General features: G+C 30.1%; 1 protein-coding gene across 2 annotated transcripts in view; it reads left to right on the plus strand.

The window, feature by feature from the left end:
* LOC113520669 (uncharacterized) overlaps positions 1–2,429 on the plus strand; it is a 74,394-nt gene extending 71,965 nt beyond the window's left edge. For both annotated transcript variants that reach the window (XM_026906067.3, XM_052898216.1), the window contains exons 12-13: positions 76–996; positions 1,102–2,429. In XM_026906067.3, coding sequence (XP_026761868.2) covers positions 76–996; positions 1,102–1,648 — 1,468 coding nt within the window. In that variant the 3' untranslated portion in view covers positions 1,649–2,429. The remainder of the gene's footprint in view (positions 1–75; positions 997–1,101) is intronic.
* The last annotated feature ends 20,325 nt before the right edge of the window (positions 2,430–22,754 follow it).

Below are 22,754 nucleotides of genomic sequence, written 5' to 3' on the forward strand. Positions count from 1 at the left end.
AAAATTTTATTTTCTTTTAAATATCCTTTTATGTTAATATTATTTTGGGCACTGAATACTTTTTTTTTTCTACAGATTTGAAGCAAAGCAAGGCGAAAGAATTCAACTTACTTTCACGAGTACTTATTTTGGAAATAAATATTGTAATACACATAAAGATCCACGAACTGGTCGCTGGGAATGTGACAGGCCTTCAAAAAGAACTATAGGAGGTGAAGGACTTGCTCAAATTATCATTACTGAAATTCCATGGGAAGGGGTGCCTATACGGAGAGACTGTCTTTGTACAAATCGATCTGAACCTATAAATATACATACTCTCACTGCTCCAGTTGTTGAAGTTAATTTCACAGTAACTATGATGAATATAACCGAAGATTATGATGACTTTGCTTTTGAAGGTGAATATAAATTTATTCCTACTGGACCCGGTGATGAAACTGTCTGTTCTTCTGGTTGGGGTGAAAGACGACTTAGAGGAAGTAGTGGAGAAATCCGACTTTTCGACAAAAGACAAATTTCAATTGCTCCAGAAATTGTTGGTGATAGAAACGTAATATCAGAAAGCGTTAGAGCTGAAGTTGCTTGCGTTCATAGACCGTGGCTCATAGAGCCAGGAGGTGATGAAGTTGACCCAATACAAGGTAGATATCTGTACGTGAAAATTCCTGGATATGATGTGACATCAACATCACCATTCTGTTCTACCCCTAATAGATTATTTATTTATGAAGCCAGAGATACTTCTCGAGTACGAGAAATCTGTCCTGATACCGTTAACTTTATAGAATTATTTTCACCTGGATGGAAATCATCACAAGCACCTCTAGAATCATCATTGAAACCCCATGCTAGGAGCTATGTTATAGATTTCTTGCAACATGAACAAGCGGATTACTCGATTAAGTGGATAGAATTGATGAAGAAACCAGTCTTTGAGCCAGATCCAGAATCCAATCTCCTGCCATCATCAATATCACTTGAATGTCGATATAGGTATGTATATGTAATCTATTACCATTTTGTAAAAAAAATAAGGCTATTTAACACATTGTTTGCTGATAAATTTACATTTTTTATAATATGTTTCCTTTTTTCTAGCTGTCCTGAACTGAATGCTTGCATACCTCTGGCATTGTGGTGTGATGGAAGTGCTCACTGCCCTTCAGGCTATGATGAAGACGATTCTAATTGCTCATTTAGGATATCTTTGCCGCCGCCATATGTGGCAGCAGCTGCAGGTGTTGGTCTTCTTATTTGCGCTGTGACAGTAGCTCTATGTGCATGTCGAAGGCGTCGAAGAAAAGATAAAGAGTTTAAGGCAAGATTAGATGGTGCATTGCCTCCAGAAGAAAGGCCTTTTGATCGTGCTAAAGCCAATGGTGTACCCGAACCATCTCAGCAGTACGCCACAGTACAAAAGTATGCAACAATAGATAAGTACAGTTTAAGCCAAAAGTATAGTGCTGGTTTGAACGATGCAAGATACTACGATGAGGTAGCACAAAGGGATAAACTCGCAGATACTAGATATGCTAGCTTAGGTCGAGCAGGTCGAGGTGCGAGATTTGAAAATTCTAGAGGTAATGGTTCTCGTAGAGCTATGCCCGACTTGGGTTACCCTGATCTTAAAGATGGTTTCTGTTGACCCTCTCCCGATCTTCTAGAAACAACTGTATAGCAATTTGTGTAATTCGGACGTTTTCCGAAGAAAAAAAATACTTGATTATTTTAACATTAGAATGAAGACTGAATTTGGCAAAAGTGCCTGCCTAACATTTTTGGTCAAATCCGTAGAAATTGACGAACTTAAAAATGGACTGTTAAAAACACATTTTTTAGCTTTGTTTGTATCTCATTGATTATAGCCTATAGTACCTACATATAAAGAATATGAACAATCTACATATTGGTTCCAAAACAAGTTTTAGATTCCGATAAAGAAATATAAACAAGTCTCACGAAGGTTATCCCACCAACTAACATATCTTATGTACATAATTGCTTGACAATACGATTTTAAGGTACAATATAAATCATATTAAAAGTGTGTTAGTGAAATGAGTGGTAAGTGTTCTAACTCTACCTACTTTGATATGGAACTTGATCTAAGTTTGTGATTTAAAGAAAAAAAAATCAATTGTGTAAATTCTCAAATCGCTACAGAACAGTAATGTCTAATTTTATGTGAGTAATATTAACTTATCTATTAAACATTCTAGATATAAGAAGAAAATGTGATATAGGTTGTAAAAATAGTAGATAAGCGTTCACGAACTGTATAACTAAACTTAGATAAAATGATTTTCCTTTTGTGTATAAAAAAAAAACGGTAATGATGTATCTAATAGTGGTTGTATATAAATTATCGATTAGGATTTTTAAAGTCTGTAATTATTTCCAGGTAAACGGAAAATTAAAGTCATTTCTAAAAATAATCATGTTCTTTTATTATTTCCGTACATAAATAGAAATATGTCAATCTTTTAAAATTTGCGGGATATTAAATTTGTACAGATTTTAATATAATGGAAAACAATTTAACGCTGGTGTAAATTTATTACAGATTCCATGTAGCTGTGCGTGAAATTATTTATAGCTACATGCTTCTCAATTTAACAGATTACAATAAGCTAATTTTGAAGCCGGTTATTTTGGCAGAGAGTCGATTTACAAAATACCTTTGAAGAAAATATGATTTAGAATTGATTGAATATGCAAAAGAGCATTTCAAATAAATTATGTAGGTACTAAATGATATTACAGTCAATAGAATTCAATATATTATAAATGTTTAAATCTAACTTATAATAGAAAATAAGTTGGCGACTCCTCTAATGGAAAGAAATGGTGTTCGTTTCACGTGAGTGAATTATATCACATTCAAAAAGAATAACCAAAGCAGTTAAAAATTGACAACGTAATCCAAGCCAATAATTTAACATTGCGTTCCACATAAAACACCCGACTATAATTGTAGCAAAACTAGACTTAAAATCTAAATTAGTGAATAGATATAGATAAGATTTCTATGGAATAAATCTAAAAGTGTATTCTTTTGGATAAAAAGAGAGTTTAACGAATTGGTTTATAAAAAAATACAACCGAATTGAGAACCTGCGTCTTTTGGAAGTCGTTTAAAATGAGAAAATGTATGTCTATGTATTAAAATACGACAGGTATTTTTCCACTCCTTCAAAAGTAAGTAGATCGGTTCATGTAATTACGAGGGAGACATAAAAGAGACTAATGCGAAAAAGAAACTCGGCTCGCGACACTGAAATATTTTTATTTTGCTTAAAAGAAATGGGGTCAATTCGCAGGCTCGTTATGCGGCGGGATACGAAAGCGATATACATTTGCATACTTTTTCATTAATTTAAATTCAGAAATATAATAATACAATTTTTGATAACATTGTGATCTCTCTGATTCCGTATTTTAACTCGCAAGATTTAGGTAATGTGTTCTAATCTGATTAATATCAAGTCAGTGAATCAATTAACTCTAAAATCAATTGATGTTACCTTGGTTATAGAAAGAAGAAAATGTACCAATGTGATAAGGATAAAACTATCACCCTTTGATTCTGTTATATTTTTAAACGTAACGCTACCTGAAAATGGTAATTCTCACCTATAAACCTGAACAACCTATGGCTATGGACATTATATCACAAATCTCATACGGTGATGTTGTTTGGAACTAAAGAGGTATGATCTTTTTTTTCAAAATTATTTTGAAACATTATTCCATCTCGAAAAAAATATTGTGAAACCAACAAGAGACATATTTAGAAAGAAACAGAAACAATATAATCAGAATATCGGGTAACATATACAAAGAAAAAATAAGGCGAATTGAGAATTTCGTTTTGAAGTTATTTAACAACGGTAAGTTACATAAACATATAATTAAAATAAATAATTATTTAAAGTAAAGAATAACGACAAAGTATTCATACTAGTAAGCATTTATTTGTAGAACAAAACATGAGCAGGAAGCTGTTTAATTTGTGTTATTCTACAGAATTTGTTTGCAAGTTTAGCCTAATTAAATTTTTCTCTCGAATTAGTTTATCATTTAAGTAAGTTCTGTCACAAGGTACGCAACTAATTTGTGTTTGTCTCATCGTGTAATGAGATTATAGGCTCCGACTGTATTAGCCGGTCCACTTGGAAGCGTAACGAGCGCTGCGCAAACTAAATTATCTGATGGACTAATTAAAGCTCGAATGAAAATGGGAGTTGTGAATAATAGCAACATAGGATGCAGTCACGTGAATAAGGGGCTTATCTTACTTGATATAAGGGATCTTAGTAAGAGCAATAGAAGCTAAAACAATAGTTTTTAGAAATTTTATCTGTCTATCTATAGGTTTATTCGGCATCACGCAGAAACTACTGCACGAAATTGAATGCGATTTTCACAGTTGTATTCCTGAAATTTTAACTTAAAAACTGATGTATATCTGATCTTAATACGCCATCTAGAAATAGTACTCTATTTAGTTGATCTTTCTATTTCTGGAAAGAAAGATATGGTCCACTATGCTAGGACCATACGGCGAATCGAATATTGACTACCATACATATTTTACTGTTTCTCATTTATTAATGCTATTTCAGGAGATTTTTGATTTCTTCCCCAAATCGCTTTTTTTTTTATTATTGATAAAGAAAAAGAATTTGCTAAATATAACTAAGTAAACAAAAAAATATTATAGATATATCATAAAATCATTTTTCTGTTATCTATTGTAAAATAAGAAGTTAAATTGGATGCGTTGTCACCTATTGGCATATTACACCTACTCAAGATTGTAAATTTGATACTAATACAAGTCGATTTTATATTTCTAACTGCTATGATTACGGTACTCCATTAGAGAATTTAAAGAATCTGAAATGTCATTTCCAATTTGCTTGACGTAATGTGCGAAAATATATTATTTTCATTTCAACAACAGTAATCGCTAACAGCCCACCGACTCACTTTTTTAGAATTATATTCCACGTCGTTTTTTTAAATGAATTCCAAAAGGAGGCGACTCTCAATTCGTCTGTTATATTTTGGTAGCTATATTTATTATTCATTTATTCAAAAATTATAAATAATAAAAACTCATATATTAATTCTAAATGCATTGAAATACTATATTTCAACATTTAATATTATGTAAAAAGACAATTTTTAATTTAAAACAATAATTATGAATGGATTTTGTAGTCGATAGCGATCACTCTTTTATTGGTTAATTTTATAATCTTTAAATTTATTTTTCGTTGCGAAATACTGTTTATTATGAAGCAATAAATACTTAGACAATTATGCGTTCAATATTAACTTATTTACGCAAGTCTCTTATGGAATATGTGTCACTTTATAAAAATAATTTATGTTGTATTCTACAACAATAAAATCAAATAAAATTTTAACAAACTTACTCATAAAATCTACAGTGATCTTTTAATGATCCATTCTAATGAAAGCAGAATCGAAAGGCAATGGATTTTTTTTTACAACTTAGAATGGCAAACAAGCTGACGGCCCACCTGATGGAAAGTGGTAACCGTCGCCTATAGACATGATCAGTACCATGGACATAACAGAGTATATTGTTTCCCCCATGATACCCCCCATGCGTTGCCATTCCTGAGGACTCAGGTGTTATTCCTCTGTACCCTGTAAATTCACGCCATATCCCACCCTTTAAACCGAAACACAGCCATGTAAACACAACTGCTTCACCCAAGCAATCGACTTTTTTACAAAGTCTCCCTCTGGTATAATGGATTAAAGAATCTCCTGCATTTTTAATTTGGTTAAAAAATAATCTATAATTAGATATTTTAATGTAATACCATGATATTTTGACTTATTTTAAATCTACCTAGGCTGTCTGTGTCTGTCTAAAACAAGTTGACACGTTTCGTAATAAGAAAATTTTGTTCAACCTCGCTATTTGAACTGTTGAAACTTTTGACATTAATGGACAAGCAGACATTCTATCAGATATTTTAAAGTTATATTATGTGAGATGGGTATTCAATGTCAGTAATTTTAGCACTGTATTATATATTATATGTTTAATTGCCTACTATGATATTACTGCGACAAAAGATGACGTTCACGCTTATTTCTAATAATTATAAGTGCATAAAACCTAATTATATAAACTTTTTTTACGAGTATAGCCAGTCATTAGTCACATATACGTGCAGCTGCGACGGGCAGCGGTGCGGGTTATGTACGGTTGATGTATTTGTAGTATAATATTCAAAAACTGAGTACTTGGACACAGCGGTGCGGTGAGTATGTTAAGCGCCTTATGAACAAAAATACACGACTTTAATAGGCACAATATGGATGTTTCATATTTTTGATGCAATATTACAATCCCTGTGGAAAGTATCAATATTCTACGATAACCTCTAATCATTATAGTTACTACTACAACGATTATAAGGTACTTTTTTGTGAACAGCAAGGTAAGTATATTTAAAACATAACACCTACAAAGAGTTCTTGATATTCTATTAGGATAGGACTAGGTTACATTATATGGAAGGTCACGTAGTCCTCAGAAATGTATCGTGAGCGTCACAGTATATTCTGTGATAACCATGGAGCTGTTCATATTTATAAGCGTCAGCAGTCACTTTTCATCAGGTGGGTTATCAGCTTTTAGATTATTGGATGATGGAGTTTTATAAAAAAAAAATTAATTATTAGTAACAATAAAGATATTAAAGGGTTCTTAATGAAAGCGTATTTTATCTGAAAGTAAAAGTTTCGACAAATTAATGGCTTCCGGTGTAGCATTAAAATCTCGAAGTCCATTAGGCGAGTAAGTCGACCACCATAAAGTCAAATCGATCCACTTGCACGAAACTGCGATATATATATATATATATATCCTATACTTATTTCGACTTAAGTAAAGACAATTTAAGAAATCAGATGATAAAAAAATTGTCGTCTTCAATTACAAATTACTCGTTGTATCCTGTGGTTTTGTCACGTGACTTTATATTTATAAAAAGTAGCCTAATATGGTCTATTTGTGAAACAAATCCCATTAATTCAAATGTATTCGGCCATTCAAATTTGATTGAATGAAAGGTATCCTATTATCAAAATACTGAGACATCTTTACAAATTCTCGCGTATGGTCAGTGTATTATGTATTGTTAATTGGGATTATGCGTAAAAGTTTATCTGTTAAATAATTGTAACATTATATTATAAAATATTGGGCTAAATAAGGGCTAAATGTTTATTTATTATTATTATTTATTTTTATCTGCAAATTTATTTTATCCATGTAACCAGAAATGTTTATTGATGTTACGTGTAAAACATCTAATCTCAAGAGATTAATTTTTTTTTTATTATATATACTAAACTTTTATTAGTGCCTTAACAGATACATATATATGAAAAATAAAGTCTTGCCAATTGTCAGTTGAATAAAAATTCCAATTATATCCAGATCCAGGCTATTCTGTATAAGCACTTATAGTGAAATATTTTAGTGCGAGTAGCATAGCGCTGTGTCGTACACGCTGTCAGAATTTCCATATCTAAATGGAAAACGGCCCTGTACAATCAATTTTGTCCCCACATTCCATTTGAAAAGTGCACCTGAGTTGGGAATATTGATTCTTTATTTTCGTTTCAATTGAAATTGAAAATGGAGTTGATGGTTAATTATTGTCCGTTGCATGATATACGATGCAATAAAATAAATAAAAGACGATTTTTTTGTTAAAACCATAACTGTTGTCTTTGAACCATTTTTATGAGAATTTGAAATAATACTTTGTGTATAAAATAAAATATAAAATAAAAATAAAAATACTGTTACTTTATATAGGGCTGGAATAATAATTAAAAACCTGCCGTATTTAGAATTGATTTCTATGTATTTGTTATGATATTGTAATAATAAGAAAATGGCTTAATGTAGATAATAATCTTAAAGTTCTTTGTTTAATAATGTTTTTATAAGTATAATTATAATAAATTTAAATTACTAAAATTATTAGAATAATATCCCAGTTACGCAGATTAAGTGAAGGGTAAAAGCTAGTATTTCATAATATTAAATAAAAGTTCGTATACCTAATTATAAAAAATCACTTTAACATTAATTCCAAAGAAAACCACAATTATATTTCTTTTTAACTGATGGCTTCACTGTAAATAACTTAATCAACTAAGTGCTTGTATTTACGTATTGATTGACACTGGCTTCACTGATGTCCCATTCAAACCTTGGATTATTCGCTTGATTAATTACCCCATGAATCTGCCATTTATTATTTAATTCTCATTTGTAATAATAATTATATTGTATCGTAATATAATTTGATTATTTATTTATTAGTTATTGCACAATAAAACTTTGTACCAATGGCAAGCTTAATGCCATAATTATTATATAAGATAAAATCTCAAATACACCGAATGAATAAATGATATATTTTTTTTGCTTTCTTGGCTTTTATAAAATATAAAAAAATATATATACACAGTAACATTTCCTTAAGTGACCAATTCAATTCAATCATGTCTTTATGAATAAACGAGTTCTTTATCCATTAACGTTAACCTGCGATGAAGACGTAATGTGCTCATTATATCCCATTTATAAATCGATGTAGTTAATCTGTCAAATGGCACGCAAGTAGGGTCCAAATTCTATAAATCTTTCACTAACTATAGACCATTCATTAAAATTTCTTCCAACGTGCGTGCGATAAACCAGTAGGAATACCTTCTACGCCGAAAACTTCGACTTATCTCTCGCACGTAGAAGGTCGTTACGTTAAAATTATGGCCGTGGTTAAACACATGCTACATTTAGTCGAAAGTTCATGCTACCCCAAGTAACTTCCTGGTAATCGTTAAGGGTGCGCGGACTAGCAAAAACTCTTCAATAATGCGCTGCAAATGAATACCAATCAGGATCTTGCTTGTGATATTTAAGAATACGCTGTGGATTTCCTTATTTGTATCGCTCTCTATGCCTTTGTAAGAGTTACTTCAACGAAATTACATTAAATGTATATGTGTATTCGTATGTATGTTATATGTATACTACTTGTGATAAATGAGTGTACGTAATTATAATAATAAATTTTTTACTTTTCTAAATATTACTATTACCTACTCATGTGAGAATGCTTTGCTGTCATCGTTTTAATAATGTATAATAATATAACAACATTATTATTTTTTAATTATCTTCTGATTTACGCTAATAATATATGTACTTATATATTATATAACTTGTAAAATTCAATTTTGGAAGAAACAACTAATTGAGTTTCTTGTCCATTTTTCACAACTGAAATTGAGTAAAGAAATAAATAGTAGAATCATAAAAATGTCTGTTTAAAAATGTTTAAAATTAAATATGTAAGTTATTTTTTTTTTTTTTTATTTAAGTGCTATATAATTTTTTCTTATACAACTTAGAATGGCGTCCGATAGACATGAGCAGTACCATGGACATAACAGAGTATACTGTTTCGCCCATGATACCCCCCATGTGTTTCCATTCCTGAGGACTCAGGTGTTATTCCTCTGTACTCAGTAAATTCACGCCATATTCAAACCGAAAGAGACATGCAAACACAACTGTTTCATGGTAGAAACACGAATGGGACAGAGGTACCCAAGCAATTATTTTTATTTTATACTTTTATGGTTGCCCTATTGATCTAGCTTCATAAAACGAATTTTCCCATATTATTATTTCATACTAATAATAAACAAAATTAATAAAATTAAGCACTTCTATGAACGAAACCATGTCTAATTACAGTGTAACACTAGAAACCATAATATAATATAATCATACCATAATTATTATAATAGGCGACTACCGTATGAGTTGTACGGAAATTAACAGACCGCATTGCATTCCATAATGCTTGTAATTAACGGAACAATACAACGACGAAAATTCATTTAACGGTAACATCAAAGAGAAATACGTTTGAATGAATGATACATTTAATTTGGTATTTATTAATATAGCTGGTCATTTGTGTAGGTGGAAATGAAATTGTTATCTTTATTCAGTAAAACTTATATTATCGAAATAATTAATTTACAAAATAAATGCATTTATTTAAATTTATGATAAAAGCATATTATTTTTTTATTGAGTAATAATGGAATGGTAATCTCGCCTATGCTTTCGGTATATGCTGATCATTGGTGCCTCACCAATGAGAGATGATTGGTTAGAATGAAATCAGGTCAGTTAGTCCATAGTGCGCATTGATAAAGATTAATCAAAATGTTTTTAAGGGGAAACTGCATAGTGGTCGACCTGACAGAGTATATATTTTTTTTAAACCTTGATAAGTTTGACAACGCGGCTTAGATGAAATAAACTATGATGGAATTATCTTGTATTAATTAAAGATATATATATATATATATATATATATATATATATATATATATATATATATATATATATATATATATATATATATATATATATATATATATATATATATATATATAATTAGTTATCTGTTTGACCATAAGTAATATATAAACATTCAAATATGCAGCCAGCTTCTTAAATTTCTTGGAATAGTCGGCAGTGACCTCAAAGAATATTTTACCTATAAAAAACTATCCATTAACATTAAAGTATTTAATAATTTCTTCGCTATCGTCGTTAATCATAAACTAAATATCTTATTCATAATAATTAAAGCCTCCTACAAAATCATTTTAGATATTAAAGTGTTTTGTTACTTTCTTTTAAATTGGGAATTTAACGCAAAAGAAAATAACAAAAAAATATTAAATGTAGTTAAAATAAGTTTTTATTTTTTATACAACTTAGAATGGCAAACAAGCTGACGGCCCACCTGATAGAAAGTGGTAACCGTCGCCTATAGACATGAGCAGTATCATGGACATAACAGTATACTGTTTCGAGTTTATAAGAAGTTTAACATTTTTATGAATAGTGGGTTAATACTTTAAAATATATTTATAGTTTGTATAATATTTGAGAAATATCTTAGCAATGTCGCATTAGAGTAATGAATATTAAAGAATAAAAAATTGCTATACAATTCAAAATTAATTAAAACAAATTGAATAATTATACAAAATTTATCGTCGAATTAGTGACAGGTGTTTGGTCCCCGACGCGATGTTGTAATTGAAAAGTAATTTCATTTTCTTAGTCTTTGTCGAAAGCGGAAAATGTTTCTCGCAATCTAGTTCCCTGTTTAATATTCGCAAAACATTTTGTGAATGGATCGGAATCGAGATTTTTTGTATAATTTGACAATGCACAAATGGATTGTTCTGTTTCTGAATTTGTATAGATATTTGGATCAATAAAAAAAATTAATTTAAAATTTGGATTAAAAAATATAACTCATCAAAAATAAAAAATAAATTTTAGTCTGTTTTGGATCTCAATATTTTTGACGATATAGTTCCATTAAAATCGTATAACTAAATTTATTTTCATAGGTTTTACATATATGAAATAGAACAAAACGAACAAAAATAAACTTTTTGTTCGTTTAGTTCTATCAAAATTATGCTGTAAATAGTAGAACTAAATGGACAAAAAAGTCCATTTTGATCTACTGCCTGTAGTATGATAGAAATAAGTCGTATAGGTACGGATATAAACTTTTATAAAAAAAAGTTAATACTGATATTTTAATGTTTATTATCAATCACTCTTAAATGGATAAACAGATTTGAATAACAGTTCGTTAACAAACTAACTACAATTATTACAGATTATCATTTAGTTTTGTATCACCTCTAGTAATAGAAAGAAAGAAAGAAATATTTTTATTCAAGTAAATTTAGATTTAAGGTTTTTTAATAGTCATTTTTTCATAACTGCCCATTTGGAATATAATTACAGCGAAGAAGAATGGACAATAAAGTCCCTTGTTGCTTTTTTCAAAATCTTAATTTACATAAATAATGAATTTGTAGAAATATAAACTTCTAAACAGTATAACATTATAAAATTGAAAATATATATAGTACATAATTTAAAAAAAATCAATAAAATAACCCAGTTGCAGATAATTTACAGATCCACATTTTTAATAAGACAAGTTGGTGTCAGGAAGCCATTTGTAGAATTTTCTTACAGTATGCATAACTATATAAAATGCTCAAATTATTATAATTTATCTTCCCCAATTAGGTTTAATAAAATAGCAATTTGTCCTTCATCATCGATTTTGCTTAATCTCGATGCAAGTAAATAAATATTGAAGGATCGTTCAAAATTTTTCAACTTTCAGGAAGGTTTCCAGAAGAGACATTTAATTTATCCGGTAAATTAAACGCTGATATTTTTTTTTATTTCTTAAAAACGCTTTTGTCTTGATTGATTACACAGTAACTTTTACACTATAGGTTTTTTTATCGGCTACATCATGTATGTAGAGTTTTCTTATACTATGATTAACTGGATAAAATGCTATTACAAAATTATTATGATACAATTTCCAAATGGAAAATTTCATTTAAAATATGGGGTAAAGCCGTGAGTTATAGCAAAAATTGCTGTTTTATAAGTATGGTTGTTATGATACATATATAATACAAGAAACAAGAGATCATTATAAATTAATTAGAAACCAAACTGCTAATCTTGTACTTTCACGCAAAATAGATCAGTTAAGAAGCTCCTTAGTAGAGAAATTCTCAGTTATATTACTTAGTTGAGATAATAAAACCTCACACTTAACAAATAATGTGTAATTTGTTTATATATATCACACAGACAAAAATATATATTATTTATTTTAAAGCTAAAATAGGATCAACTTTGATTAAGAAAAAAATATGACATACGTAAAAGATCAAGTATTTTTTAAAGATTGTTTAATTTAAAGGCACTAACTATTAATACCATAGACAAGGCTTCAGATAAAATAAAAAAATACAAATATTCAATATAAATATTTTGAAAATCCACAGGCCCGCAATATTAATCTTTTTTATTTATTTAGATTTATTATTCCTATTTTCCTTCAGATATCTATATATTCTACAAATATCTTCATAAAATTTTATCTACTATGGATAAGTACTCATAATTTGATCTTACATAACTAATCTTCGTAATTCTCATTTTGCGTTATATAGGTTCAACAAGGATGTCCGTAGTTGGTTTATCATATATCCGCTTACACATATAGAAAAATATACTTGTAGATAAAAGAGCTTATAACAATTACTGCGACTTATAAGGTATTTCGCTGTAATGTTAGCGCTCTTACTAATATTATAAATGTGAAAATGACTTTGTTTGTTACATTCTTTTTTATGCAACTTAGAATGGCAAACAAGTTGACGGTCCACTTGATGGAAAGTGGTAACCGTCGCGTATAGGTATGAGCAGTACATCATGGCACATCAAGAGCTTAACTAATCATTATGATAATTAGTATATAGGATGTAGGACATGGGCTACATTTTATCCCCGATAACGAACATATCCCGATCACGTAGATAAAGTTGTAGGTAAAAGTTGGTTGTAAATAAATGTTAAAACAAAAGAAATAATGTCATCCCTTCTACAATTCGCAAGATCTGCAACAATAAAAGTACAAGCGTAGGACAAGATTTTACACTTAACTTGCTTTGCACCCTCGTAACTAGGTGATTACTTAAATCCACCTAGTATCACAGTTTCAATTACGTCTAAACATTAGCCCTTCTAAAGGAAGAGGGGACGACCTCCCCATTGGGAATTATAATTATCTATGCCACCCCAATTATTTCTTACCGATCCTTTTCACTCCCAATTTTCGTCATCTTAGAATACGATACAAAGGAAAAAATCTGTTCTGAATATTCTAAAAAAATATTGGATTAGAGATTTAAAAGAGAGAAGATAAGAAAAGACTATTTATAAAAAAAGACTAATTTTTTTTTATACAACTTAGAATGGCAAACAAGCTGACGGCCCACCTGATGGAAAGTGGTAACCGTCGCCTATAGACATGAGCAGTAATATGGACATAACAGAGTATACTGTTTCGCCCATGATACCCCCCCATGTGTTGCCATTCCTGAGGACTCAGGTGTTGTTTCTCGTCATGTGTAAATTCAGGCCATATCTCATCTTTCAAACCGAAACACAGCCATGCAAACACAACTGCTTCACGTTAAAAATATTTATTCATCATAGCAGTCATTAAATATCCACTGCTGAGAGTCGGTAGGACAAAACAACTATTATACTGATACTAGCTGATTTTTGCCAGGCTATATATAATATTGATATATGAATATTGACCTTTATATAATAAAATTTATATATAAATTCCAGTGGGTATTTTTAAAATATATTTCTTTAAATCCTTATTATATTATAAATATGTGAGATTATTTGTTTGTTACCTTTAGTGGGCTTAAAATCTTCCTGAAATTTAGTATATATATAACGTAAACGTACTGTTTGTGAAGAGAAAGGATTTAACTTTTTATCAATCAGTCAACTAATCAATCAAATTCTTTACTTACAAGAAATACAATTAATCACGCTGACATAATACAGAAATATTAAAGTACATGCCGCATTGCACCCATAGATTATTTAAATTATGAAGAAAAACTTTCGGGATATTATAATTCTTACTTATTATTAACTCGATATTTGGAGTTTTGTCCATTATATTATATTATTATAAGTTTATTTATTGTATGTTATTTTATTATTACAAGTATATTAGGTATTATCAGGTCAATCAATATATTCTGGTCACGCGAACGAAGTCACAGGTAAATACTAAATAAAATACAAATTTTATATATATAATTTCCGAATTAAATACTTTAAATATTATATAAAATAGTTATACAGTTTCCTCACCCCAATATTATCCGTTAAAATTCTCCACGCGCCCACATAACCGCTTTCGAAAACCATGTAATTCACCCCACGTCCCCCTGCGAAATGTCAAACGTGCGGCAGTTCCTCGATCCAAGAGGGTCCTGGAGTCTCGGTACTTGACAGCTCTAACCAGTAATCCGTTAAAACCGTAGGGTCACTTTCCAATTATATAATTGTCTACTCGAGTGCGCTGCTGAGACGGAAATGCCAAAGAAATATACGTGCAAGCCTAAGGAAAAAAAAATTACTACTGTAACCCTAGATAGAGCAGAGAATAATATGTGTAATTAATAGAGTATGTAATTAATAGGGGATTATGCGCTATAAAAGTGGCTATAATAAATATATATATTAAATATAATAAAAAAAAGGCAGGCACGTCATGTGATAATCTAACACTTATTATGTAGGAATTTTTACAATATTATTATTGCTATTATTTGCAGCTTCACCCTCGCAAACTCATATATTCAAATAATTTGGGAACCGAAATGAATTATAATACATATATTGATGTTATTATAAAAACATTTGTACACTTTCAAGAAAACAAGAAAATTTGGTAATTTTAATATTCACTTACATAAGGGGTTTCCAGATATTTTGACTGACTTAAAATTAGGTATACAATACAAACAAAATTCTGTAAGAAAAATGTGATTTAAAAAAATACCCTAAAATTATGTTTATTAGATTAAATTTTACAGTGCGTAATCAGTTAAGAAGAGCAATATTAAATAAACAAAAAAAGATAACAGAAATTTTTTGGTAACAATTATTAGGATTTTTTTTTATTTACTTATTAATGACACAATATTTTCCTACTCAACTTCAAATGTTTCTAACACAAAACCAATAACTTTTAAGTTAATATTTAAATTACATTTTGAACTTTACGACTATAGAAATACGAACTTGCAGTAGTTTATCGATACCTACTTTCCTTGGAGGCTCAGACAGTTGAAATATCGATAAGGGTGCTCTAAAATATTGAAGTCTTAAAAGCAAAGAATGGTTTTCTTAGTCTTATTTGAAAGTGGTGCAACACCTTGATTTATTGGCCTTGAATACCCGCACCGTCCGACCAACTTTACTAATTAAGAGAAAGATTAATTTCCCTTTTCGCTTAAACAATTTCCCTTAAAAGTTACAACAATTGGGGTTCTTTTTTGGGTAATTCAAATAAAATTTTTTACTTGACAATTTTTTAATTAAACTTTTTAAAATGAATTTTATGATCTATAGCGAGGTGATGGTGCGGTGTATTTTTTATCCGTTTAACAATCGTTAAGTAAAATTGTGGAATTAATTGCGGGTTTAGAATTAAATTAATAAATTTTAACACTTAATTTGAAAGACGAACGGAGTATTGTTTTATATAAATCTCATCATACTCAATATCTACACCAATTTTACATATTTTTTTGCAACTCATCTCTTGGTAAGTAATTACCACCTTCCATGAGCAATCGCAATATCGGAGAAATTGCAGGTGTGCTATGATCTTTTAAAAAGGAATATTATGCTTTTATTAAACGTTTGCATTCAACATAACTATTACTGGTAACACAGCGACTCTGTACTTTGTTGACATATTGGATCGCAAATATAATTAGGAATACGTAATCATGTGGCCACAAGTAGGATTTGCTTCGTAATTAGCATTTCTTTTCTACGTAAAAAAAAAAAACTTAACTATTAATCGTCAAATTAAATACATTTGAAGAATCTGTAACGATTGCAAGATAATCATTGGCTACATACATATAAACACTAACAACTTTGAGAATATCACAGAATACAGTGACGCCCATAGTTCCTCTCATGCGTTGTTATTCCTGAGAACTAAAATGTTATATTTCCGCACCCTGTAATTTCACTACGATATCGTACCCTTCAAACCGAAACACAACAACCCAAGTGGCACTGTTCCAGTAGTTCTTACTAAACATTTCGTGTCAAGACTCGACAAACGACATTAATAATATTTACAACTTTTCATAAAAATAGCGATTAACGTAAGGAGTATTTGAATTATTTTACAAAACTTACACGTAAACGCTTAAGCTTTGATCCCTAATTCTACAATAGGGTATCACGCCATAAACTCATTTGCCGCGACCCCCTAATCTTAGCTTCCACTGTATTTAGTTTCTCATTTATGAACCAATGTTAGCGTGTAACTTGCCTGGCATTAATATAAGCTTAGCGATTTAATGAACCGCATGGCTCCCTTCGACGTAGCTGTATGGTTCTGATTGCTTTAGTTTAATGTTTAGATAATTTCAAAATATGACCTAAAAGTATTTATATTTATAACTAATAATAACAGTTAATGGTCACAGATTAAAAAAAAATAAGACACATTTTATTTTTATTCATTCATGATTTTGTTTTTGTGAAACAATAATAATCACCCTTTTAAAGGGTCGATGTGACACAAACGGTTCCGCAGATTATAGAATTTTATTTCAAGCTTGATGACTCTGTTTTACTTTCCGATGGTTATTGGTTTAATTTCTATGCAATACAAACATTTATAATCGTGTGTCTGGGTGTTTTCTATCTATACTAATATTACAAGAAAGATTTGGCTTTTTGTATGTTTGTTTATTTATAATGGATAAAGTCAATTTAAAATTTAACCGATTTAAAAAAAAAAACACGTTTAGAAAGTTACATAATCAGCAAGTAACATAGGCAAATATATTATTTTCATTGATCCCTATGGAAATAACAATAACGCAACCCAAAGTATGAGACATTTTCATATTAAAGCTGAAATATATACTAATTTATTTTTATATTTAGATAGATAGATACTCTTTATTGTTTCCTCCAAAAGATTACAATAGTAAACTTATTATAAATATAAACAATTACAAGAAACAATCACAATAAATATTTACTAGTACGAACACGGGACAAATCGCTACGTTTTTACAAAAAAATATGCCAATTAGTACTCTAATCTATTTATAGTTGTACTGAGATTGAGACTAGAGGGCGCTGTGTAATACTCGTATGTCCAGTAGTCGTTCATTATTATTATTACATATGATAAATATTCCCTTTCCAATACCTCAATTATTGAACCAAAACTCATTGGTTCGAAGCCCAAAAAAGTTGAGCAGTGTGGTCCAGCGAATTGTTCAACATTGCTGGACTTTATTTCTGTGCCACTGAATACCATATTCGTGGAACTAGGTGTAATAAATGAGATCATTTCTCTGGCGGCAAAGTTTTAACGGATACTGTTTTGTTTGAGTGCGATGTTTTTACGGTTGTGTTCGCAGTTATGCAATATTTTCGACGTGGTTTGAGAACGACGTTTCAGCTTTGGTTATGATAGAGAAATAAAAATTATTTAGTCGTTCTCTATTATTTTCTAATTGATGCATATTTTACAATAAAGCGAAAATTATAAAAAGGCAGCATTAGAAAAAATCTAAAATAGCTAATTAAAATAAATATAATTTTGGCTATTATATTTTTTTCTACATTATGTCATAGCCATCAGTTGCTATTATCAGATTATTTGAGTTTAAATTTGTGTTAATTCCGCAAATTAAATATTAGCTTGAAAATATGAACTTCCTGGTAACTAGACTAAAAATTGTTTTCAGCAATAAACTTTCTTCGCTTATTGAATAGGTATGATATTGTAATTTTTAACAAATGTAATAAATAAAACAAATTAATTAATTTTTAATTTATTAAATCAAGTTTCTTTCTCGTCCGTTTATATTTGTATTCATGTATTTGATTAATACGCTTTGCCGTTATTTATATTTTCCTCATTCTAATACGTTTCTCTACAAATCAATTTAAAATTTTCATAAATGTATATTACAAATTTTATTATTTCATTTGGAATAAAATCTTCATAAAGTGATCAATTTTGAACCATATAATAACATAGTAAAAAGCATAATCAAAATATTGTATTGTATAAAAACTCCAATACACTTCATGCTTTGAAATTCATATGAAGCAAGAATAAAGTTTTTATTCTTTACTCAGGGACCTTTCTTATTTCTATTTCAACCATGTTTCTATAAAAAGCCTTCAGCCAACAAGTTATGACCGAGAGCAACTTCTGAGTATTTTTATTTTCTTTTTTGAAATTATTATTTGCGAATGTTGTGTTGTTCTCTAGGGAATTTACTCAACTTACTTGTTCGATGCCTTTCTGCTGTATAACATTGGAATGCTCTTGTTTAACTCCACTGACGGTTGGTTTAATAGTATTTTCACGTTAATTCCAATTGTTCAATAACTGTTCAACAAATATTTGTTGGTGCATTTGGAGCTGTAATTACTTCGTAGATATTACTTCATAATTAGAAAGTAATGTTTGATTATTTAAAAATTATTATCACTTACTTCGAGCTTCGCATTAGCATTTGTTAGTTACATAAGAGGCCTTTAGAAGTTCTTGACATTATTAGAGTTGCCACCCTTACAAAATTATTATTAGTTTTACAAAATAGTATTTTAAGACACTGTAGCCCGGAGTCATAATTTCGCTATATTGATTTATTTATTGACCGACAAAATGTATGCTGTGCAAAAATTGCTTGTCGGCAACTACTTGAAGCAGTAAAATAATTTTTATATACTATCTTAATGATGAGGTAATAGTAGTTTAAAACATTACTACATCTAACGATAATTGCGTGTTCAATTCCTGTAGTATAGAAATATGACATTGCTTTGAGCGTTTTCTACGTATTGTAGTGAACGTGTTTACAGAAATCTAAGTATGTCTATAAGTTATATTGTGCCGGTATTTAAAACTAATAACATGGTATTTTGTGGTATACCGACAAGGGCTGTTTGTTTTTAAGAATTTTGTCGCAATAAGGTACTAATAATTCATAATCGGTAACGAATATATTTTTTTAAATTGAACTCTATCAATTATATGAAGAGTTTTAAGCTTAAAGAAATTTCCAGCTTTCACAGAAATATAGAGAACATTTTCACCAAAGGGTACCTAATGAATGAACACTTCTTAGAAAGCAATAACGTCAGAGAGTCGAGCGTCTGGTTCACAAAGAAGCACTTCACTGCATTTACACAACAATTCACTAGACTTAGCTAGTACTAACTAAGCGACACTCAAACAATACCTTTGCTAAGGAATCTTTAGTGATTTTCAATAAGGTTTGTGATTGAGTGACTTCACAAGAATCTTTTAATTTTTATTTGTTTATGTAAATATATTTTTCAAGTAGGGTTCATGTATTTTTATGTATTTCGACAAGACTTACCTGATGAAAACTTTTCGCCTATTTGCTTAATAGCAACATGAACATTATAGACACTATAACATTCATATTATCATATTGCCCACTTTATACAAAAGTATATCCTTAATGGGTTTTTTTACAATTTCACAGTCTAGAAAACAAAATTTTGAAAATTATTTTTTAAATAGCTAATTAGCCTTTGAATACACACCTTTTTGGCAGCACATCTGCAATGCCGTTGGTGTTGTAGGTAATCATGGGCGGCGGTAGTCACTTACCATCAGGTGAGCCGCATGCTCGTTTGCCCCCTGTACAATACAGGGGGCAAACGAGCATGCGGCTCACCTGAAAAAAATGCGTATTATATTGAAAAATTATTCAACTAATCGATGTAAGTAAATTCGACTGAATTTGATCCTACATTTCAGTTATTCCTCGGAAGAAATTGGTATAATATTGGTAAATGGTAGAAGAAACTATCATATAACAAACAAAAATGTGGGTAGTTTAATTTGGCTTAAACAACAAGTTTGTTTTTTTTTTAACTATCATTACTACAACCGAATGAAACTTCAATTACTAGAATCAACTTTCGTATCTCGTAAATTTGACATATCAGTTCTGGCAATATCGAGCTACGTAAATCGAATACAGATCAACCGAGGGCCCCGCCCTGATGGAGTTTTGATGTCAACCAAAATGGCCAATACAAAGAAAAGGATGTACTGAATGACCCCTTTTCCAACGCTCAGGTACGAGTTTCGTTCCTAAATTTTCCACAGTTTTCGTAATAGTTAGTTGCTTGAAAATGTTGAAAGCAAAATTACGTATTAACTATTCTATTATGGATGTTCCAACAAGGGTTTAATTTTGATACTAATCAAGTAATATAAATTTGTATATTTCTAGAGACTCTAGAAACACCAGGATATTGTAAGAGACGACCAAGTATCAAAGTATGTATAATATACAAATATAAAGGAAGGAAAATTCAAGGTTAATCCCTATACTAAATCGCCTAGCAATAATTAGCTATATAGCTCTTACAATCATATTCTTCCTGCGAGAGACTCATGTCCAAAACTAGTACGGTAATGGATTGTTGAGCATTAATTATAACATTCTGTCTATATGAACCTCTTGTCTATATGATTAATGGTCTGCGCAGACGGGATACACTTTGTCTTTGGTTAAAATTTTCAATTATTTTGCTTCATTTCCCAAACTTTTAAGTTTGACAAGATATTCATCATCATCATATCAACTCTTACCTGTCCACTGCTGAAGATAAGCCTCCCCTGGGGGAGAGGTAGGGGGGTTTGTCAGTAGTTGATACGCTTGACAGGTGAGTTGGCAACCGCAGTTAGGCTTTGGAGATGTTTTAAAAAGAGCTGTTAGTCGTTTCTTACGACACCCACGGGAAAGGAAGGGGTGGCCTATTCTATGCCGAAACCACATGGCAGACAAGACATTATTGATTTAATAATAATAATAGGCGTAGATTTTAGTTCGATCGTAATAAATCCCTAAAACAGCACTCTAAAATGTGTATCCCTACTAATATTGTAAATGTGAAAATGAGTTAGTTTTTTTGTTACTTCTTAGCGCTTTAACAGTTTGACTAATCACTACGAAATTTGGTATACACTTGCTATTTAGGATGGATCAATTAACATCTTCCGTTTACGCAGATGTAGTCGCGAGTAAAATACTAGTGCGTTTTATTAATTTACAAGAATAAGACTTATCTACACAAAGCGAAATTTTGTTCACATACAAAATGTTGATTGTCTGTGGAGGTCTTAATCTGAGTTAACATTTTCCAATGGTCTATTTTAAGAACCCACATCAAAGTGACAAACAGTGTTCCTAAACGTTGTAACGAGGCAGTGCCATCCATTAAGCTATTTAGCAAATAGGTGCGAGCACTCGCAAGCGGCTGAAATGAGGAAACACTGTTAATTCGGTATGCACGAGTTTTTGATGCGTTTGTAATGCAGTAAATTCTGTTTCTTTTTTTTTCTAGTTGATTATAAAACGTTTTAAATATTTAAATATATCTTTAACACTTAAGTTTATACATTATAAGGACTGTAAGAATTGGATACTGTAGCTGTTATCTTAAATCTATAATTTGTGTTATAATTTAAATTGTATATATTTAGTAATAGTATTTCAGACTCGATTAGGTCATAATCAAGTACTTTATTGTTATTTCATTATTCTAACCCACATTCTACAGCCCTTTGTAATATAAAAAGCATACGCTAACATCATGTATAGGATGTAAGATTCAAGCCTGCCGGAGGACACATTCTTCAATTCAATTTTTTTAGTATATATTTTTTTTCTGTTTCAAGCTTAAGGGAAATTTAATAAAACTTGTATTTGTTATGTTAGTATTGCAATTAGTATCGTATTATCACTAGTTTAGTGGTCTAAATTTACAGTTCTCTTAGTTTTCGCTTCACTCTCGAAAAAGTCTAGAAAATTAGAAAAAAAAAAACAAGAAATATTCGCGAAAACGAGAGATATTGAATCCGTGCAGTCGAACTCATAATAAAATACTAGTT

Source organism: Galleria mellonella, unplaced genomic scaffold (assembly GCF_026898425.1).
Source record: "Galleria mellonella isolate WM207_F2 unplaced genomic scaffold, CSIRO_AGI_GalMel_v1 utg4031, whole genome shotgun sequence".
In the NCBI taxonomy this organism is placed as follows: Eukaryota; Metazoa; Arthropoda; class Insecta; order Lepidoptera; family Pyralidae; genus Galleria; species Galleria mellonella.